This window comes from Phasianus colchicus, chromosome 3 (assembly GCF_987193195.1).
Source record: "Phasianus colchicus chromosome 3, bPhaCol1.hap1.1, whole genome shotgun sequence".
NCBI classification, from domain to species: domain Eukaryota; kingdom Metazoa; phylum Chordata; class Aves; order Galliformes; family Phasianidae; genus Phasianus; species Phasianus colchicus.
This window is the reverse complement of record NC_143438.1, coordinates 14378907-14402561: the sequence shown is the minus strand read 5'-3', so window position 1 is coordinate 14402561 and position 23655 is coordinate 14378907. Positions and strand designations below refer to the sequence as shown.

General features: G+C 40.3%; 1 protein-coding gene across 2 annotated transcripts in view; it reads left to right on the top strand.

Moving 5' to 3' along the window:
* Positions 1-23655, top strand: part of GMDS (GDP-mannose 4,6-dehydratase) — a 391195-nt gene that overhangs the window by 305534 nt on the left and 62006 nt on the right. For both annotated transcript variants that reach the window (XM_031589284.2, XM_090137013.1), the window contains exons 8-9: positions 4123-4241; positions 12958-13054. In XM_031589284.2, coding sequence (XP_031445144.1) covers positions 4123-4241; positions 12958-13054 — 216 coding nt within the window. The remainder of the gene's footprint in view (positions 1-4122; positions 4242-12957; positions 13055-23655) is intronic.

Below are 23655 nucleotides of genomic sequence, written 5' to 3'. Positions count from 1 at the left end.
TAGCTCTGGCAGGGGCTTATATACAGAAAAGGAAAGAAGAAAAGATGAAAGAGGAAAGGTTTTGGCAGAAGTTGTAGTTCAGGCATGCAGAATAGATACGCTAGTCCACATAATCATAAAAGTGTGTCCGCTTGCAAGACTTGCTACGTATCTCTGCAGTTGGCTTTCTGTCTTTAAATGTAAATGACATAGCATTGCCTTTAGACTTTGTGAGTCACTAGACCAGAGCCAAGAAGAGTTCAAATATGAAAAATATGTTTTGCTACATTTGCCATTAAAGGAACAGTATCATTTTAAGAGATCCGAAGCCTGAATTGTTTCTGTCGTAATTTTCTCCTTTTTTCAGCATTTGCCTGCATTTTGTTAACTGGATGAAGCTAAAAAGGGTGGCAACGCTTCTTGACTTGCCATCAGCCCACCTAGAAAAGCCTTCACAGAGAAATACAGGAAAATCCACGATTTTCCATTTCTGCACCACAAAAATTCCTAAAATATCCGACCTTGTGATGGTTAAAAGATAGCCAAGAGCCAAAGCTGGGCAGTGTTTTTATCCCAGTTCAGCCGTGTCATGGGTCATGTGGTTCAGCATGTGAACAGGAAGGTGAGAATGGGTGAACTTTTGCCTCAGTCGTGCAGTCCATCAGAGAATAAATGGACCAAATCACTCCGCAGCTGTATAAGGAGGTGAACGGCTGAATACCTCTCACACAGAGTCCTTTGTGCTCTGGACATGATCTAGCATTATGATGGGACGCGCTAGGCTGAGGTTTTGTAGCAATTACTAACCCATTATCACGCTAGAACATGAGATCATTTATCTTCTAATTCAGAGTGTCACCTGTTCTTCATTTACCAGTCAATAACCATTAATTACTTTCAGTGGAAATTTAAACAAAGCTTTTCCCCTCTGTTAAAACCAGTAAGCCATTCAGTAATGACAAATAAACCTGGAGCTGTATCTCCCCCTTTCCTCTCATTCTCAGCCTGGAGTCTGGTACAATATGAACTCTTGGAGGAAATGCCTAGGAATTGATAGGTCAAGGGCCTTTATTAGTCTGATGGGGGGGAAGCACATTCCTGGCACTTACTGTAGGGAAAATGTACGGCTACTGCTTGCACACGAGTTTCTCATTGGTTACACAGGCTCTACCTGTGGAAAATAAGATTTGAATGCAGAGTTTGATGAAAAATATTTCGATCCTCTAGCTTGCCTTTGCGTTTTTTACAAACTGTTCATGCAGACCCATTCAAAGCAGCAGCGTTTGGTCGCCTTCCTCAAAGCAAACAGAGCTATCTCTCGCTTTGTGATTTTAAGCACATTCATTTCTTTCATACCTGATTTTGACTGAGGTAGTTGTAAGTGCCAACAGTTATGAGTGCCAGAAAAAATAAAAAGAACCAGCAGCGATAGATTCTCAATTAATCATTAATCTAAACATTCTTTCCTGGTAGGAAAAGAAGCAAAAATTGCTTTTAGCAACTGTATCTGTATTTGATCGTTGCTAAGTTGGCCCTGCAGTTCAAGTTTTTTTTCTAGGACGGTGACTGCTTGCTCTTTGAAATGGAGACAAGAGTTGATACATCTAAATGTATGAAACCTGGCAGGACTCGTTGTCAGAGGCTGTTTTTTGGTTTCTGCTTTGTAGCTGTCTCCTTCAACGTGTCGCGTGTGTTTGAGTAAAAAGGGGCGAGGTTCTAACACTATTTAGTATTATCAGACAAAATTAACGTTAAATATTTGAAGTACTCACTGGATTGTAGAATGTCTCAGCAGAAGTGCCTGTACTAAAACTGCGTCCAATGAGTTACAATATTAAGGTGTTTAAAAGCAGAAGTATAGACAAATGTTATCAAAAGTCCCATCCTGCTTTTCCTTAGGCATATTAATACTGTTTTATGGAAGTGCATTCTAAATAGGAGATCTCTCTGCCAATTTGGTCTGTTAGGTCCTACATGGTGTTTGAGGTGGGGGGAATTTTTCTTATCAATAAGTGAAGTTTGGTTGTTACATCTCTGTCAGTTGTGCTGTGTACGTTCTCAGCAAAAAAAAAAAGGAGCAGATCTTGAATTCATTATGCACAGCAAACATCCCCTAAAGTCAGGAGGAGAACCACTGTAAATGTTGACTCTGACTGGCTGTCCTGGAAATCTTTATTCACCCAAACAGTGCCTTTGCATACAAGGAAGCTTCATTGTTTTCTGGGCTGCTTAATATAAGCTGCTCTGTGAAATCAGGGACCAGGCTAGCAGAACCAGAACTACCAATTACGTATTTAAAATATTCCTTTTTCCTTCTTATAATGTTGTTACCACTGTGAATCTTGCAAGTTTGTCCAGTCATGAAGAAACAGGCATTGGCAATTTAGCACGACCTCTCAGATCAGCAGGGAAACCCCAGTGTTCCAAGAAAGCTAATAGGAGAGATACGAGTTAAGATGTCTCCTCCCCACAAGAGGAGTTTCATCAGCCAGTCGGGTATTTCTGCGTCATTGGCTAGGATGTTCAGCCCTGGAAAGGAAAAATAAAGTTGCTGCCATTGTCCTGCCCAGCAGGTCATATCCCTGAAGCACAATTAATGTCAAGGACTTACACAGCAGTTGCTCAAAACCCGTCCTGCCCTGCACATTCAAAAAGCAGAAAGGTTCAAAAGGAACATGTTAATAAAATCTTGTCAAAACTTTGGAAGATGCATAAAATAATAACTGGGAAGAAAAATGACTTGCAAATAGAACCATTTAAGTGGTATGTGTTGCCTTGCTATGCTGGACGCTTGATTTATCGAGGGGTGCGGGGGGGACAGAATTGAGTATTTCAGGTGGTATTTACAAAGAGAAACTGAGCTGTCCCAAAGCTTTTATTAATCTGATTTGCAGAGTATCCACTACCATCAAGGGACCTACTAAAGTTGTTTTCTTTAAAGCTGATGTGAAAAGGTCAATGCAAATAGCGTTGTGGATTACACTGTGAGAAGATGACAGTCCTTTTTACCATGTGGCGAGAAAGTTGAATTATTTTGTTTTCCTCTTCTGGTTATTTATTAAATAAGGATCATGCCGTACAGGTATTCCCTTTTCCTTTCTAAAGGAAATGAAGTGTTTAGATCATTTTGATTGATCTAAAGTAATAATTATTCTGTCCGCCTACAGGTCCTAGGCAGTCATCTAATGGCTAGAGCCGTGTCAGAAAACTGAAATGTACCTGTTGTAACACCTCAGCCAAGCCACATGTGTCCTTGTGTACCACTTTCTCCATCTGCTTGCCTGCTTTCTTGTTGATTTAGCTGGCCATCTAAACAACGGTGCTCATCGGTGTGTCTGTGGGAGAGAGACAGTCATGGGAAGTAAAGATCCCCCTGAAAAATACCAAAATGTTGGTAAACCCGTGAAGTTGTGCCTCAGAAGCCATTGTGATCTTTGTCACTCTCCAAAAGGTTCTCTGAAGGAGAAATGTTAACGGTTGTCTCGTTGTTCTATCTGTATTTTTTGTATTCTTCTGTCAGAAGAAAAATTTTCTGTTGCAGTCCCGTAATATGTTACATTCAACACATATTCAGCAGGAAAAACAGGCTAATTTGGTAAAATACAGTGTTGACTATTCTTTGTTACTTTTCTAATTACTCATTTGTAATTAAAATCCCTATTTAGCCAAAACAAACAAGGCAGAAGAAAGAAGCGGAAGGACTCCTGTTGTGATTCAGTGTTTGGCATCATTCTATGACAGATAACAGTGCTTTGGATGGAAACATTATAAAATTTTGTTCTCTTCCCCCATCTCTGTCTCAATGCATGCAGTGTTTTAAGTAAATGAATCCATGCTCTTAAGCGCTAAAGCAAGCCTCAGAGTTCAAAAGTAAACATATTAAAGTCTCCCCTGAAAAAATCCCTGCTGTGAAACAAATTGAAAATCAAATATAGCATTGTTTCCAATAATATGAAATAATTGAACTCTTTTCAAAGTTGCACTGAACTGGTTAATAGCCGCCAAATTAGGAAAGTGCTAATTTCCCAAGCGAGGGGTGTGCGTGTGTGTGTTATCTTCAAATCAAAAATGCAGCAATATAACATCATGTACCAAAGAGGCCACTTACATTTGCACTGAATCTGTCTGTTTGTTTTCCCACAGGCCATGTGGCTGATGCTGCAAACGGATGAGCCAGAGGACTTTGTCATTGCCACTGGGGAGGTCCATAGCGTCCGTGAATTTGTGGAGAAGTCATTTAAGCACATTGGAAAAACCATTGTGTGAGTATGAACATGAGATAGTAGCCACAGGCTGAACTTTTTGAGCTTTTTTGCATCGCGTGAGTTACAGAGCATTGTTTCTATACACTTTTTCCTCTCTCTTTCTACTTCTGTAACGTGAGAGTTTCAAGACATAAACAATTGCCACAGTGGTTATATCCAGTGCTGATCATGAGGAAAAACTGTAGGAGGTATATCTTCCTTTTTATTTCTGAATCTTCACGTTCTGTTCATACATTTCCCTCCCTCTTCTGCCCAGTTCTTCATTTTGTGTCCCACATCCCAGATATCTCCACAGTTCTGCTCTTCTGCAGGTGTCACCTGCTGATGCCAGTCCTTCCACGCTACAGCCATACAGCAAGGGTTATGTAGCAGCTCACTCTGTATTCCTATTAGCTCTGCTCCTACCAAGCCATAAAAATGTTGAGCAGTGGGTGCAGAATGTTTACAATGCATATTCCACATAGTTTGATTGAAAAGACAAAATTCCTTCTCAAGGCCATATAATAAAATCAGGATGGCTCGGTGAGCGCTTTCCGTAATTTATATTTTTATTGTTTATTATTTTTTCAATTTCCCTCCTTCTGTATCTTCTCTGGGCCCCATGCATCAACATACCAATCTCAGCTGGAAAAGGGAGAGGAAAGCCACAGGCTCTTCCATGACGCTAGCGCCAGGGCTGTTCCTCAGGCCATCAAAGTCACTTGTGCAGCTGGTGAACTTTTGACAGGGCCAATAAGTTTTACTTGGGAACAAAAACTTGACAAATTCAATAAATATGCAGAAGTGCACAGATATATACAATACTATTTGAACAGGCAGTGTGTGGCTGGGGAGGTAATAACATTTTCTCCTCAGTGACTTTTTAGTCTGTTTTCAATTTTTGGCATCAACTTCCAGGAAAAAAAAAAAAAAAAGCAACCTTTGATAGAGGGAAAGACTGTATGAGTAGAATTTCTAGCCCAGAAGCTCAGTTTTGGGAAAAAGTTTATCTTGAAATTTTGTAACAGCTCTTCACTGTGAGATGTTCCCTTGTGATCACGTTGTCCCGTATTCCCCAACAGTAGTGAGGTTTGACAGGACAAAAGGGTAGCAAGAGTTCTAGTACACTTTCCCTTTCCTCTTTTTCCCCTTTTTCTGTATTTTTGCCTCTCGCGTTTATAAGCTAATTTTCCCTAACAAGCATTGAAATTAATATAATATATATGCACTTACTCTATATAAATAAGAATTCTTGTGATATCAAGAATTGCCTGCCCAATGTTGTTTGCAAAAGGAAGAATTAATATCTGTTTAACTACTTTATTGTTGTTATTATTATTGTTACATAAAATAAGAAACTGAAGCCTATCGGTGCCATCAGTGCCTAGCTGGATATCTTTTTTGCAGATATTGTCATCACCACAGTTTCTTTTTATGCCAATACATTTAACTATTGGTTTAAAATTAAGTTCTCTGCTCTGTATGTGGCCAGAGAAATCTCAGCATGTACCAGGGATGACAAATCAGCATATGTCCTTTAAAAAGCAAACCCACGAGAGAACAAAATAAAAAATTTAAAAAAAAACAACTACTCAAATACAAGAGAAAGTATTTATGAACAGCTTCATTATAGCGGATTCTAAAGGCTTATTTTAGATTTAGCTAGTCCTAACACACTTTTAAAAAATTATTATTTCTCTTTTTATTAATTTTTTACTCACATATGGTTTCATGTGGTGGGCTGCATATCATTCATAGTGGTGATTAGTAGATTCAGTGTTTGGACTGAATTAATCAGTCCTAAGTTTCACTCTTGGGGAAACCGTACAGTATTACTGCAGCTGAGGAGGTAGGGCAGGTATTCTGTGTATACAAGGGCTTATTCACACATATATTTTTTTTTAATTAATAAAAGTAATTTCCCAAGTTTCATGAGAATCCACATGACATCTAGTGACGTCGATTTTTTGGAGCCTAAGTGTCTAATCACTTTAAAAATGGAACTCTGCTAATCACCACAGTTCTTTTGAGGTATTTCTTACTGTGAATATATTATCAACTTCTTAAGTCATTCATGGGTGGTGTATAAATAGCTGTACACATGGGGACTGAGGGGACGTTTTAGGTGCCAGTAATAATTTTGTTGCTGATTATTTTGAGACTAATGTAAATCTGGTCATTTTAGCCTAGCCAAATAAACCAGCTGTTCATTCTCTGTGCTCCTGGGGTGGGATAGTGTCACAGCTGACCTGCTGCTCATCCTGTAGCCATCATTCATCTCTCAAATTGCACCAAATGTTTAAAGCATTTTTGAGGACTTGGGAAGTTTTGTTAAGAACCCCACATAATTTGTATAGGTATTAGCCCAGTCCATGCTTTATCAGAAAGCATGCACGCACCCCTTACCTTCACTGTCCTCTTGGCTTGTAACCTCTCACATTCCTTTAAACCCCTGAGGGCTTTTTACTCCCACCTCCTCCAGTTTGAATATATCTTCTTATATCTTCTTCAGGGAGTAGCTGGCAGCAAAGTCCTCCCAGTTAGTGTTGTGGGTCCCCATTGGTGAGTCCTGTTGATTTGTTTCCTCGCAATTTATGATGAGGCATCTAAGAACAGTGCACCAGAGTTCTAAATGAACACACAGGCATGGCTCCGTTCCTCTTATCTCCCTTCCTGAAAGTTTGGTTGTGCTGTTTCAGGGTGGTTGGTTGGTTTTTTTAGTGGGTTTTGTTTGTTTTTATTCTTGGTTTTTTGTTGTTGTTTTTTTTTTTAATCCCCAAAACTTACCTGGGAAGTTTCCATCAGCCTTTTTCACTGTTGTAAGTGATGGCACAGCTTCTCAATATTCCTATACCTTTAAAATCAAAATGCACTTTTCAGAATCGACAGAACGATGGAGCAAATGGCCAAAAAAGAATGAAGGGATAAGCAGCAATTGGCAGAGCTCATAACCTGAAAACACCAGGCATGTGTGAAGGGGCTCTTAACCTTCCCTACTTTGTTCTTTAGCAGGAAGTGTTGCATCTTAGCTGTCAAATCTTAATACTGCTGTAGAGAACAGGAAGAAAACCATTCCTAATTCCCACATCAACTAACTGAAAATATATATATATTTTAAGGTTTTTGTCTTCCAAACAATTCACATTAGCTTCTACAACTGAACATCCAGGGCAGCCTGAAAAGTTTTTCCAAAAAGATAGCATAATACTCTGTCATAATCAGTCAATAGCTTATGTCAGGACCGTATCTTCTCACCAAAATGAGAGATGAGAAACTTTACCATATTTTTTGAGTAATGAAATGTACAGCTGCAATAAGACTGACTGAATGCCCTCTGAAATTGACTCTGAAGTGTACACTGAGGTTTATCTTGCAGTGTATTTTTTTCTTCTTCTAACATCATTTTTCAAAGGAGAAATTTAAAATTATATTTATATAATCCTCTGTATCATTCAAATCCAGTTCTTTGTACTAACAGGAAAGCCTCAGAGCTACAAATATTTCCCCCCTGTAAGGATTACACTTTTTTTCTTTTACTTTCCCTGCTACTTATTACTAATTAAGTAGTACTTGGGGGAAACATTTCCCGCCTATAATTTGAACTACAGCAGGGTAAATGAAACAGGCAAACGCTTGTCTTGACTAATTTTCTGTCATTAATCTTATTAAATTAGAACAGGATTGCAAAGATAGCCCGAAACCACTACAGCGCCCGTAGTTCTTTGCAGAATGCTACAAAGGCTGCTGTCTGCAATGTGGGGGGAAAAAAAAAGTTTGAGCGCTGGAAAGATTTATTGTGTTTTTCATTAATATAAAAATACATGCACATTTGTTACAGAAATATTCGTTGCTTCCAGGATCAAAATTAATTCATGAAAAATGAATATTTTATGCCAGTCATTTGGCTCTAAACACAAATTTTACCTAAGCTTACATGCCAATTGGTCTTCTTTAAAAAAGATCACCCCAAAAAGGGAGAAGTTTGCAGATTAGCCGTAAGGTCTAATGAGGTGAACTACTAGCAGCAGCAGCAAAAGATGAACTGAGGGAGAAGGGGATTTTCTTTCTTTTCTTTTCCAACCTTAAAATGGAACGTATGGTGGCAGAAATGCATGAGGTTTGAAATACTGCAAAAAGAATGGAAAGCCAACAATGTGCTGGTCATGATGGAAGACGAGCCATCAAAAGCCATCATCAAAGCAACTGCTGTTCCTCCAGTCTGCCTTTTGACCACCAAACACTGCTGTCTGACCGGTGCTGTGCATTGTATTTTACAGTGCTCAGATGGGGAAGAAGGGAGCAGAATCTCAAAAGTAAATTAGAGACATTTGGAGCAGTGATAGGGGAAAGGAGCCCAGCCAGGCCAGTGAAGAATGCTGGCCAGAGTGGACTCCACATACAACAGTACCACTTTTCTTGCTGTTCTCACAGTAGAAAATAGGCATTGTGAAGCACTTAGCCCAGCGCAGCCAGAGGATTAACTCTTCCAGCTGAGCTGACTAATTTACTTTCCTATTGATACAAGCTTTTATCTATTGGCACATCTAGTAACTGTTCCAGTGCTCAGATTTGAAGATGCTAACAATTTAATTATCTGATTTTGTACATCCTGAGGTGTGAGAGTTTCTCTTGAGGGAGGACAGGGTGAGAATTAAGTGTGGTATTCAGTAAGAAATTCCGTATCTTTTCCCCAAATGGGATGAAAATAGGTCTCACAAATGCAGTTTAGAAAAATACCTGATTTCAAGTCAGCAGGAATGTTTAGTTTCTCTTGTAGTTTTCTATTAAAGAAAGACTAAAGTAAAAAGAATTTTTAAAGCCATTCTGAAAGAAAATACAAAATCTTTTATTTCTGAAGGTGTCAGAAAGCTTCATCCTTCAATTTTATTAATGCATTTTTCTTGCAAGTTGTCAATAGCATAACCTATTTGAAACTACAACTTTTCTTTCTAGAATGTTTTGATTTACACAGAAGCATTAATATTCTTTTAGAAAACATTTTCTTGTGAACAAAAACCTTCTTAAAAGGAAGCATTATCACCAACTTTCACATTTTTCAGCTTGAAAAGATTTGCAACAGACTGAAAAAAAATGAAATCAGAAAAAAAAAAAAAAAGGCCACATAACATATATTCTGTACTAAAGTCTCAGAGTGTGGGGAATCATGATATAAGTTTTTGCAACTTGAGCTTGGCAACGCTGGAAGTTTAATACCAACATTTGTATTGTTTTAGTTGTGTTCCTTTACTGAAGAGTTTGAAGGCCTGATTCATCACAGCTCTTGAGCAAATGTGTGAGTGCATCCCTGTGTGGTAGCATACTTTATTCTTTTGATCCAAGCACAAGGGAGCAGCTAAGCAATCTCTGAATCCTTAAATGTTTTGTTGTATCTAAGTTTGAGATGGTAGCAAAGGAACATACTATGAGTCATTTTTAAAATCTCCCTACAAGAAATTACTTGCAAGAGACAAGACATCCATGGTCTGTTGTATGATGCGAGTTTTGCTGTTTATAAAGCATCAAGGCAGATGAACTGCTCTGGCTAATCATGTGTATTGGCAGTCAGGTCACGAATCTCTGAAGTCCACACGAATGACACCTACATTGGCTTTGGAGAATAAGCAAAATTTTCCTAGAAATTTTAAGTAATATTTCAAATATGAAAATGTTTTCTACCAAGACACTTTTTGATTTTTAATGACTGTATGATAGGATTTTTTTCCCATAAACAGTTTGGGATAATGATTTGCAATATTTCATGAAGTTCTATTAGTTCTTTACCTCTCCATAAAGGTTAAGCAACGGGATGAAATGCATGAGTGAGTTGAGTGTCTGTGCTTCTGTGAAAAGTTTCACTTATAGTTGATTTCCTGGCCACCTCAAAAATACCCACATTTTACCTTGTTTGCTACTCAGTTACAGCCATTTGGACCACTTGGTCCTTTGTGGTGCTATTCTTTCACCCCCTGATTATCAGGACTCCCCTGGGTCACTCCCTCCTCTCCTCACACCGCACCAAGTATCTCAACTCCTCATCCTCAGGAGATCCTCTGTACCCATGGATGTTTTTATAGCTTGAAGCTTGATGCCAATTATTTTCCATTTTTTTATTACTGTTCTGTAAGACATCTCCACAGACAAAGAGGGAAGGGAACAGCTGATGAAAAGTATTGTAGGAAGTAGTGATTTGCAGATACGAAATTAGCTTTAAATTTAATGGAAATCCAGAGTGCAAAAGTTCTTGAGTTCTATGGAAACTTATGTGGCTGCTGATAGGTGTGCATCCCCCCAGCACTGGGCTGGCAATGGTTTCGCTGTAGAGGCTCACTGCCTTCAGGACCAATCTTCTGTCGAAAGCCTACAGCCGCCTGAAAGCTCTGGGCTCCACCGCTCTGGGATCTGCTCCCCAACCTCCTTGAATTTAGCCCAGCCCTGATGAGACAAACTTCCCTTAATTGCATTTCTCCCAAAGTACACAAGGCTGTTTTCTTGCCCACTTGGAGCAGACAATTCAGTAGTCCATGTGGCTGGAGCTATCTAAAACCACAACAATGTGAGGATTCCCCATGCCTCTTCAACCTCACTCATGCTTCAGCATAGTCTGGCATTACATTTCCCAGATAATAATTCTGACTGCAACTTGGCTGCAAATTAAGGGATGTGTTGGTGTTTTCTTTCCCCTTTTCTTAGAAGAGGAGAGGGGGAACTGCTCAGCTCACTGGATGTCTTGCTCCTGGTGTCAGGTTGGCTCAGCGTTATCCTTTTATCAGCAGTATGGTGTCCCAGCTGTGAGCACAGAGGTGCCAGGAGTAATTAAAAGTGTTGCTATCGAGTTCTACTTTGTTCACAATGAGAAGCACTTTTTTCCCTGTGAACTTTTCACATTGCTGGGCTGAACAAAATGGGTGGAGTTTTCTTCTGAAGTTATTTCTATTGTTATATAACTTTGATAGTGACAGTAAATGAGTCTTTACTGGCTCGGTTGAGCCTTCTGGAGACTGTTGGGTGTTAAATGGAGTTCTCTGCTCAGTGACCTCCAACAGCAACTGATGTCTCCTGATCTAAGCACTTCCTGTTGTTTTACTGGTGACGGTTAGTTTTCTATTAAGCTCATTTGAGTCCTGCACATTTTTACCCTCTGCCCTTTAAAGGGAGGGACTAATGTTAGTTTTGGCTTCTGAATGGAAACTTTACAGTGCAGGCTTCAAACAGAGCAATGGTGAAAGAGAAAGAAAGAAAAATTAAATTATAAATCATCTTTAGTGTCATGGCAAGGCTATCTACAGCCAACTTTACCGTGGCTATTATCTATTGGAAATTATTTTGATATTAAGTGTTTGCAATCATCCTACAGGCTTTGCTTGACATCCAAAAGTCATGAGTTTTGCTTTAAAAAAATGATGGGATTTAAAAAAACTAGTAATAATGCATATTTGGTATTTCCTTTTGCCTTTTGGTGTTTTAACCTTCATGGGTACACAGAGGTCACATTTGCAAACTCTCTTCCATGGCCCTTGGGGCTAGAAACTCAAAAATGAAGGCTGAAATTGTCAAAGAATTAAATTCTTCTGGGAGCCTGGAGGAGAGGGCAGGGGAGCAAAGGAAAATCAAATCTGTGACAAAATCCCAATGGCTGGTGGCACAGTTAGTAAGAGAGAGGCAAGGGATAGATGTCTTTCACTGATGGTGACTGAAGCTAAATAGTCTAAATCACAGTGCTGAATCATACTATATATATTTTACTTGAATACAAAATATAAAGAATTTCATTGCTGTTTTTGTGCCAGTCTGACTCAGAGTCCCACAATATTCTCAGAGACAAAAAAACAAGCTGAGGTTAGGGCTTCAGTCATAACTGCATTCTGTACCTTCAGTGAATTGGTTTTGAGATATCAGTGTATGTTCCTAAATGTTTCATCCAAAACATTTGTTTTGGGAGGGAGCATTGTCCTCAGGCTTCCTGGCTTCAGTCTGCCCCTTCAAAGGCAGAGCCACTCACCCATCAAACCGTGCCTCTTTGGCTGCCCAAAATTTTTGCCCAGAACAGTTGCTACCCAAATAGCCCAGTATGCAACCAGATCTCATAAATCACAGCAAGTTTCAGGCTGTTCAACGCATATGAAAATAATTTAGACAAAGGAGCTGACTGTAACCTCACAGGTATTGAGTACTGTTTACGGTACATGTATGTGAAGCCATGTTGAGCTAAGACTGAAAATTCAAGAATTGTTTTTGTTTTGCTTTTCCTGGTTAGACAAAAATTAGATTATGCAGCTTAATGCTATTCAAGCAGAGCTTCTCTTCCATAACATTAACAGATTAAGGTGTTCCTGAAACTGCTGGCCAAAATACAAGACTTAAAAATATTTTAAGAACCATTTTAAACAACTTTGAACCAATCCACAAATGAAAAGCTTCGCTGTCATATTTATTTGAAGATACATGAAACGTTCTGAAATCGGGAAGTTTTATTTCCCTTCACATTATGTGTTTAATTTGGAAGTCCTGTATTTTAGACCTTCCACTGATTCAAAAACCAAAACAAAGAGACTTCAAAAGCCATTGTTGCTACATTCAAGTCTAAACTCTGCCTTTGTTCCTATAGCTAATGAGTTTATACTGTCCTGCAGGGAGAATTGACACCAGCCTCAAGTAAATGAAAGCAGGCCAAATGTTGGTAAGATCAGAGCACTAAAGTAATTATGGGTTGATTAAATGTTTATCTTCTTTACAGGTGGGAAGGAAAGAATGAAAATGAAGTTGGGCGATGCAAAGAGACTGGCAAGATTCATGTGACAGTCAATCACAAGTACTACAGACCAACTGAAGTGGTAAGAAAATGCCCTCTCTTAGCTTTGCAAATGAATAATCCAATCACTCAGCCAATAAATTGCTGCATTTGGTCAGCAGTCTGTGGAAACGGCTTAATTGCACTCCTACTGCTAGCTTTTAGAGCTCTAAATTAGCCTGCTTGCAGGCCCCCTCACAGCCAGCTACCTGGGAGCAAGCAGCACTGCAAGAGGCAGCAGTCTGGCTGCCCTGCCATGGACATGCTGCTCTGCCTCTGTCACCCTCTCTGAGTGGCAGAGGGGAGGCTTAGCAGGGTGATGTCACCTGAGGGAAACAAAACAAAGTGCAAAACAACTTCTTGTTCCTTTTGGTCCTGAATTTGTATGTGGTCAGCTCTCCTCTGGCTACCAGATGGGAAAGCAGAAGAAGGAGGGCACTAATTGGTTTGATTTTTGAAGTTCCTCCTTCCTTGTCTTCATGACAGTGTCTCAGTTCCATCCAGTGTTTATGCTCTGCTCAGCTTAAATCTTGGCAGTGAGGTCATCACAGAAGTGCAAGCATTCTTTTCTGTTTTGCTTTCTTGAGTACTTTGTGGGGTCCTATTTAGTAAACCCTCATTCACAGAACACATCTTCACTCCCAGGAGTGCCTCAGTGAAGTCTGATAGGTGTGCTCCAATTACCCACTGAGCCTCCTAGGAGAGAAAAAAAAGTGTACTGCCAACTTAAGCAGGATGGTGGCAGCCTACAGGATGGAGCCTGGTTTCTGGACACAGTGGACCTGATAGTGTGATGTGAGTGTGCCCGGGAGAGAATGTTCTGCTCTCCTGGGGAGGGTGGCATTGGCCCTGCTGCTGCTGATGCAGCATCGCCTGTCAGTCAGCCTGTTTGAAAGTGCTGGCTTCAGCTTTGTGATAGAGCAAAGTGTGCCGAGCACGTTTGTCTTGAGACGGGTTGCAAGGAGGGACTGGGGAGCTGCATGCATTGAAGTGGACATGGGTTCTAAAGAAGGAATTCAGAGGGGAGTATAGACTTTAGTGCTGTGCAAAAAAGGGCTTGGTTCATGTACCAAAATTAAGCCCTAGTATGTTGTTAAGAGCTGTCCATCATTCTACACTTTGGTAAGGCATCAGGACGATAAGGACACAAAGACAAAAGGACTTGCCAAACAGGAAAAGGACACTTGACCCAACATGTCTGTGCTTTGTGAGAACCACTTTCCTGCTTTGTCATACTTCTTACTGACAGGTACCTTTGCTTCAGTATCCACTGGTAGCTGTTCTGAAGCCCTCACCATAGTTCCACCTTATTCACATCCTCAGATTTCTGCTGAAACAGTGTTGTCTGTTCTTCTATTTGTCTTTATTGGTCTGTTTTCAGAACACAATTTCTGGATTTTACATTCAGCTAGCAAGTTCATGCTTGTCCATCTTGGGACAGTATATAACAGAGGTTCTTCAGGAATGCTTGTGCGATTGCTAATGGGTCCATACATGAATACAGGGATGTATCCAGATATGGAGTGCAACATGCCCTTCAAATAGCACTGCATGTAATGTTTACGTGCTCTGTTGTAGGCAACTTGCTTTTCCCTTGGGCTCTGTTCCACTGCCCCCACTTTGCACTGCATTTAACATGTTCCTACTTTGTTCCCATGGTAGCCAAGAAGTCTGTGAAGCTGCTTGAGCACAAGAAGGAATAGAAGCACAAAAATGATTTTGAAGTATCTTTGTCTTAAGGAATATGCAGATGAGCTGTTAGCAAATTCCTATGTGAACAGAGACAAAGCAGAACCTATAAGATGTTGTCATGAGCTTGTTGGAGGATACAGAATTGTTGTTTGGTGTATTTTTGTCTGGTTTAGTTCCAAGCCAGTTTAACCTGTTCCTATTTTATTTCAGTTCTTACATAAATTAATTCTGTAGTATCTACGTAGTCAGAAACTGTAAGGCATGTGTGTTCAGGTAGTTTAGGCAAGACTACTGGTGTGTGACATGAAGGAAAAGGGACACCAACTATGAAATCCTCGTTATGTCTTCTGGGTTATTCTCGACTGGCAGCAAACAGACTGGTTTCTGAACAGTTCTTTATGACTGTATGCCACATTTCTTGAACAGTAATGTCAATCATGTAGCTTCTGAAGAGAGATTTCTTTGACAATATTTCTCCCATGGGAAGCAGTGAAGATACTCAATCTGGTTATAACTTTGATTTAATTTACTTGATATAAAGAAGGTCCAACCTAAATCCTTAAGTGTGCAAGTTTCTCAAAGGTGGTAAGATTCAGAACTAAGTAGTTTTTGAGCCTGTTTCATCCACATGGAAGAGTGGAGCAGGGCTGTTCCAGCACTTGCAGCTGTTGGTTTGAGTGCCACTGTTCTTGGCAATCAGCCTGGCATCCCCTTCCTGGAACCAAGTTTTTACATAGGAAAATGTAGACAATCTCAGGATGGCTATCCAGAGTCGCTTTTTTCTCCCTTTTTAATATACATTACAGAATTATTTCTGTTCTTTATCAAAAGAAAGCAAACCTCTCTATTTTAGTCAGGGAGACACAGCAGCACAAATCCAAAATGCCAGATCCAAATCTAATCCATTTTCAGAAACTACGTAAATGCCATGAGAGAACCGAAATGGACTGACAGCACTTGTCACTTCCCACTATCCTCAGCAAGACTGCAGAAGTCAAGAAAGCCTCAGGTTGACATTTTCACGGGAGGCTTAGCCAGATCAGTTAACAGGAATTCTGCTGTTGAATCCTAGCTGATGCAGAAAATCTGATGCTTAGATTCTCATGTCTTATTTGGAAACGTTTCTGTCTGTGTCTCTAAAATTTAATACGGTATTCTGGAAAGTGAAAATAAATATCATTTAATCTTGTATACAGTCAGTTCTGACAGTGCCAATACATTCATTTGAAAACATATTTGTTTTCTTAGTTAGCGATCCCTGGGGTCAAGGCCTCCCATTGAAAAGCTTAGCTGTACCAAAGAGGAAACCTTGAAATGTGAGACTGCCTTCTGGTCAACTAAGTAGACCCTTTGAATGGCTTGACTCTAAATCTCTTCACTCTGCTTTTGACTGCTTTGCAGCCCCTGATATTTACTGGCCTTGGGAATTCTTCCTGCTAATTCCTCTAATGTCTGCCTCTCTCCTTCCCTTCTTCTTTCTTTCTGACTACAAACCTATTGCTGTCATTTCTTTCAGCTTGAATCGTATTCCTAACAGTATTCCTTTTTGGCTTTTCTTTTCCAACTGAATTTGGAGACTGTAACTTGCTGCATGGCATGGGGAAAGATATTTACTTTTCCTTTCTTAAAATCAGCAGTTTTCACAGGAGCTTCATCGCAAGCTTGCTTTATATACTAAGCTGATATAGTGTGAAAGATGTTTTCATGCATTGCATAGGTGTTTTTTAGCACATGGCTGAGAAGGCTGTACTTAACATTCATTTGCTGCTTTTGGTATGTATAGATGTCACTACAGTTTACTCACCTGTAAAATTTAGATCCTTCAGAAATCACCTCACCAAACTTTTCTGGTTTTGTTATGATCAGAATACTCAAATAGCAGGTAGGCAACTGAAGTCTATACTTGGAGTCAAATAACCTTCTTGCTTTGCATAAAAAGCAAAAATTTTTTTTTTTTTTTTTTTAATTTAATGAAATTATGAAATTCTGTGAGCCATCCAACTCAGTTGGAAACAGGCAACCCTGCAGTACAGGATGCTGGAAGCATCCCATCTCTTAATCCCTGAAGTTGGGTGATTTTTAGAGAATCTGAGCCTGTCTTTAGTTTTTCTTATCTTTCAGCAAGATAATTAATGTTAGCTTGCCGTTCTTTCTTCCATCTTACGTATATTGGGGGGAAAAAAAACAACAAAGAAATGATCTCAAAATGAACAACAGGAAAATGATACTTGAAGAATTCAAGTGTGATGGTCAAGCAGGTATTTCTCTCCAAGAATTCCACATTCATCACTTCTAATGAATTTAAGTGTGTTGACATACTTGAGTAAAATTACTTCTAGTATTTTGGTATGGCAGATAGTAAGCTAAAAATTTTTATTGGTGTCTTTACTGTTTTCTTTTTTTTGCCCTTTACTTCTGCAATGAAGATCAACCCCATGTCTCAACGGTGCATCCTGTTATCAGAGAATTTAAGATGTACATGTCTCAGTTAGGAATTTAATAAATTCTACCTTAATTTTTTTAAGGGAAAAAAGTTTTCCAAGAAACCTTCAATCATATGAAAGTGTTGGGTTTTTAATCTGTATCTAATCATTTGCTGGTGTTACAGGGAATCTTTCTCCTCCTTTCCCACCTGTTTCTGTAGGTGTCCTACAGCTTTCTGAGGGTGAGGGCTGCAGGTTATATTCATTCATCATGATTGTTAGGGACTGACATGGCTGTAATTCTGAGGATGTACATACATCAATGCAAATTTCCTTCCTTTATGCAAGTCCTAGAAGCTCTGTCACAATGTGATGCAAATGTTTAAGCACTCATATGGCCTCTTATTATTATTCTTCAAAGAAAAACGAGTATGCTAACTTCTTCCTTTTGTTACATGCCATAAGTAATTAAGCATTTTTCTCCCAGTCCTTCTTAGCACTGTTATAAATGAAACTCCATGCAATGTTCAGCAGAAAAATTCTTAGCAGCAAAATGTCCAAGGATGCTTTGTCCTCTTGGGATTGTATCTTTCAGACTGCTCTAACTTTTAAGAAGTTCCATATCCCTCCATACCAGGTTGCTTACTTCTCAAAGGATGGCTTGTCGTATCTAAATGTCTACAGAAATTCCCATAAAAAGAAATTTGCCAGGTTCTCTCTGTGTTGCTTATGCTAAACTTTATATCTTTACTTAACTGCAGTTGGCCCCAGTTGCCCTTTTTTTCTCTTCGGAATTAAGCAGAACAGCTTTAAATTTCAGTCTCTTTAGATGTTTTTTAAAAATTCAGCTCCACGTTTCCCATGTTTCACAGGATTCCAGTAAAAAAATTCCTTGGGGCATATCACGTTTTCCCAAAGTCAGCTTTCTTAAAGTCAAAAACATTTCTGAGCTCCATCTGAGTGTTTCTGCCGTAAAGAGCATTTAGGATCTAATGAAACCATGATCACAAAGCTCTGACTGCCACACGCTTCCACTTCAGTTTCCATACAGCTTCATTTCCTACTCTTGACTTCAGAGCAGCCGTGCCTGTGAACTGTTCAGACGTCCGTATGAGGAAACATGTGCTTCCCTTCCTCAAGGATCTTTATGCTCATCAGTGTCAATATGTGGCCTGTATTAATACCCACAAAAATGAAGTGGGAGCATTCAAGGAAGAATAATCTTCAGATGGTTTTCCTGTCTATTTTCCTCAGTAGCAGCCAGGTGAAGGAGTTGCTAGCTGCCATAACTCTGACAGTCTTCTCCTGTATTTGGTTGTTCTTTTTTTCTTGCTATGAAAATGTATGTCAACATCTGAAAACTACTGCCTTGGTAAATGATTACCTCTGATGTCCTTAATTCTCCTCCAAGCTGGCTTTGCTGCTGTGTCAGTCAAAATACTTATATCATTCCTTACTTCAGACTCAACATTATCTCCGTGTTCCTTTGCCACGCTCTTCCTTTTCTTTGTTTCTCCTGCTAATAAAGCCCACGGTAGATTTTTTTTTTTTTTTTTTTTTTTTTTGGCTTTAGCTACAGGCTTTATGTACCAGGCCTTTCAGAGGTATTTCTGAAAACACGCGTCAAATTTGGCCAAGTAAAATAATGATTAATAAGCACTTCTCTCTGTGTGGCCTCTCCAAGGCACTAAGCACTTAACATACTTCAAATGCTTCTCCACAAGCATGAGAAAGAAATAAAAAGTAGTATTGCTGCATTTCTGCTTACGACCCACAGGTATGGCAGGGGAGATGGGCTGTGCTATGTGAGGGCATTACGGGAGAGCTGGTGGCACTGTGCTTGGCACAGAAGCTGCCATCTACGGTGAAGGCATTCTGCCATGGGAATCACACTACTTCTTTGTCTCATCCTGACTTTGCTTTTGTTAACAGTGCCTTGAAAGACAGGAGGATCGCTTTTGCTCTCAGATTTTCCCCTCAGTAGGTCATCTGAGAACCTGATTGGATTCGTGTCCAGCCTTGCTTGCTTACGTGTTTAATTCTTCGCAAAGACCTAGCGGGAGCCCTACTGTACCTCCTTTCTTTTGGGAGCAGCTACCTCTGATACTCCCCTCCAACACTCCCACACGCAGATCTGACTTTTCACTTCATAACTAGCTCATTACATCAGTATTAGACAGCCGCATCCAGTAAAGGAATCCCTCTGGACACTTCTCTTTGCAGTCTTTTACTCAGTTGCTTCTCTTTGCGTCATCCTGCTCCTCCTCTGCTGTGCCTCCAACTAAATATTTCTCTGGCAACTTCTACAGCTGGCTCTGTTCCCCCTCTTCCTTCACCACCTCTTTCCCTGCTGTCATTCCTGAGGTTTTGAAGCCAGCCATGTGTCATCTGTGACCTTCACATTTTCAGTGATCTTCCTGAGAACATCAGCCTGTCTCTGAGTCTGCTCTCTGATCTCCTAATACCACAACTATCCCGCAAGAGTAGCCAGGGGAAGAGGGTGACTTTACCTCCTGGGGTCTGAGTTGGAGTGGCTTTGCACTCTGACTGTTGCGCCATATGTGCATTTACAAGATCTGTAGTTTTTCTTCAGAAATATTGGACTGAAGAAATGAAAATGAAATCTGTGACTGACTTTGGGCAAAGCAATTTTCCACTGTGGGTAGGTGAAGAGATTGCAATCCCATTGAAAAGCTTGCGCAAAGATAAAGCTGTCATCCAGGCAGAAGGGTTGGTGGTTTTAATTCATTGCTCATTTTTCTAAATGATGCTGACACATAGCAATTAGTGGCAATCTTGGATGTGACAGATCCAGGCTCAACTCCTGAAAACAGATTTTTAAATTAAACTTAGTTGACTGGAGGATTAAGACTGAGGGAGAGGTGAATGAGGATAGAAGGCTTTTTAGCTCCTTAATTAGGTCCTGATTCAGCCAAGCATCCAAGCAAGTGCTTCACTTCAAGGGCATGAATACATAATAGGGACAGTTTCCATACTTGGAGCTATGGGCATGCTTACGTGCGTTGCTGCATCTTAATGTGAAGTAAAGCAACTCATCTGTGATGGGAACTAAGATGGTCAGACCAAATGCCTGTGGGAACTAGGGAGGTGCCAGCTGATTATTCTTGTTTGCCTATCCCATGGTCCATGAGCACAATACTCAAGAGGGTAGGTACTGAAATACTTTCTTTAGCCAGATTCTCTTAGGATGGCTTTGCAGGCAAGAAGGAATGCGACCAAGTTCATTTAGTTTCAATCAACTGCTCCTGCAGTGGTGTTTCCTGCCTGTGATTCTTCTCTTTGCCTTTCTGAAAGTAGGGGGTCTTAATACCACCTCTTCACTTATTCATGCTTATTCATGCACAGAAAGTCTCTCTTTATCTCACCTCTTATCCCTTTGCCTCCCCCTTTTCTTGGACTGCCATTTGGCCTCCTCCTCCCCCTTGTTATCTCTGTCGTCTTGCTTTGTTTTCTTATCACCACCTATCCCATGCCTGTCTCACACAAACACTCCCTGTGTTCCAGCAGAGGCGGTGGGAAATGCAGAGCCCCTGAAGGGAAGTCACAGAGGTGGGAGAAATCTTGAACGGGCAAAAGCCACAGCAGAAGTCCAGGCTCAGGCAGCACCAAAGACACATTTGTCACAGCTGCTGAATATTCCATCCCACCAGTGGTTCCCACTACCTGCAGCCTTTTACCTACAGCCCTTCCCCATTTCTTGTGTGAAGCTAGGTGCTCTAAAGAGCTAAACTATGGTTCAGACCATGTTTTGGAGTGCCCAGTGTCGTGGATGAGACTCGAGGTCTGGTGGAGCACTCAGCAGGAAGCTGTTCCCACCAGGGCTTTCCAAAGACCTTGATGTCAGAGGTGGTTGAGGTCACATATAGACCTGATTTCTTGTTGGCATGCAGAAGTGGAAGCATGTCTGAAGATCTGTCTCCCTGTAAGAAGCAGTTTATGTTATTTTACAATGGGATTTTAAAAGTAAGAGTCAAGCAATATGTTAATAATATTGCTGACATTGTGACTGTGGTTCCCACAGTGTTGTAACCTTCGAAGTATGCTCTGCCAACACATTTGCAATGGTTTTAGAGTGGCAGCACAGCACCATAAATGACATGATTTATATGACAATAAAAATGGCTTTTGAATACAGCGGATATGAGACAGAGGTGACGTTTCCTCCAGCAAATGTGAATTAGACTCCTTTCTCTCCAATTTCTCCAGCATTTTCAAGAGCTTGCCTGCTGTATGCTGTTTCATTTTATGGGTGAGTGGGTGCCAAAGGAAGAGGACAGCCACAGACTTCTAGTGTGTTTCATCCAAGTAGCCACAAGATGATTTTAGTGCCGTAAAATAGCTTCTGCTAAGTTCTAGTCAGCAGATGCCTTGACATCAGCCTTTTCTATATTGTCTTCCAGTCAACATAGCTGTCCCCAGCTTGGATATGCTGTGGCATATGATAGTTTTGTCTGTTTGAAGGATGGTTCTTCAAGCTACCAATTCCCAATATCCGGTTCCACCTCCTATAGAATGTGTGTCACCATTGCTTTCTTGTTGCTGAAGTCGTTATCATAAAATCACAGAATCACTGAGGTTGGAAAAGACTTCTAAGTTCATCTAGTCCAAACGTCCAACCACCAATATTGCCCACTAAACCATGCTCCTAAGTACTACATCTGCCCTTTCCTTAAACATCTCCAGGGATGGTGAATCAGGGGATGTGCAGTTGTCCCTCTGAGGTACACCCCAGGGTAATGGGGAAGGGTCAGTGAGAAGGGGCATAAAAAAAGCATAAATAAGCAGCCAGTTCTGAGGGAGCAAGAGGGTTTAGGGGTTGATCTCCAAGACATTTCATTTTGTGTTTTCCAGGTATTTCACAGTTACAGAAGTGACAGTACTTTTCTTCTGCTTTCTTCTTTTCTCTCTTTAGTTATTTGAAGTTTGGTTCTCTGCTGACTGCAGAGAGAGTATTCTGCTCAGAATAAAAGTGAAAGAAAGAAAGAAAGAAAGAAAGAAAGAGAGAGAGAGAAAGAGAGAGAAAGGGAGGGGGAAAGGAAAGGAAAGGAAAGGAAAGGAAAGGAAAGGAAAGGAAAGGAAAGGAAAGGAAAGGAAAGGAAAGGAAAGGAAAGGAAAGGAAAGGAAAGGAAAGGAAAGGAAAGGAAAGGAAAGGAAAGGAAAGGAAAGGAAAGTTTTTTTCAGTGATTTCTAATGCAAACCTAATATGCAAGGAAAAGTACTTTTTTCTGAAAGTAGTCAGGCTTGTTTCATATAGATCCTAGAGGTCGTCTGTCCCTCACAAAAATCCACATGAAGTTTTTGTTCAGAGTCTTCTATTTCCTTCACTATTAACAGTTTCTCTCAGAGGAGCAAATGGTTGGCAGAAAGTGGAGGTTTGGAACTGGTTGTTTACAAAATAAACAAACCTTCACTTTTCCCCTCTGTCACTTTTGGAGTCATCATTTGTAAATTAACAACTTTGTGATGGAGGCATGACAAGGTGGGACCTCTGTTACTGTTGCCGCCCTGTGATGATGATGCTGATCAGTGCCGAACCACCTTCCCTATCTTCTTGTCTCGTTCCACACTAAAAACCTGAAGTGATGATGTTGCCCTTATCAAAACTTGAAGGATTTTACATTCTGTATTGCTTTTAAATATCTCCTTCCCCTTTAAACATCCCTGCCCCCTCCCTGGAGGCGTTCAAGGCCAGGCTGGATGGGGCTTTGAGCAACCTGGTCTAGTGAGAGGTGTCCCTGCCTATAGCAGGGGGTTGGAACTAGATGATCTTACAGGTCCCTTTCTATGATTCTTAATACTTCTCTAGTGTTTAAGAATAGGTTGGCTGAGTTGCATGGGGAAACTGAGCCTGGTAGGTCTGAGCAACCTTTTAAAGTTTGTTGTTGAATAAAATGCTAGAAAATGAGCTTTTTGGCACAAGTATCTACTGTAGTTAACATGAACCAGGAAACAGATCTTCGTGCCCATCTTGGATGCTCCCCAGATTGTCTGATACCCCAGCTGGACGGGTGAAACAGGAGACAGTATTTATCTGCGAGGCGGGAGAGACTTAAACATTAAAAAGCTTTATGCCTAGGATTAGCTGGAATTTTTGGTCATTCCTCACATATAGAGTCTGAGCTCACCAAAGCAGACAATATGAAAAATATTAACAGGATTCAAGAAGACGTTAGTAATAGATTAAGAGTGTATGCCTCCCCTGCAAGACTTTTTTTCTTGTGTTTTTTTTTTTTTCCTTTCAGACAGAAAAGTCTGAAGGTGAGTAGGTGAAGTCAATTTTAATAATTCACAGACTATAATACATCTATTTCTCACTTGACAGAGCTAGTGTTTAAACTACTGGTATTGCCTGGCATGACATAAAACAGGATCAGTCACTCATCCCTTTGAAACATCTAACCGGGCTTCATTTAAATTTCTTCCTTCCAGCCTTGCCAGTGCATTTTAATAGTCTTGGTAGAGCTCACAACTGACTTGTGACTTCAGACTTTATCTGCTGGGTTGTGGT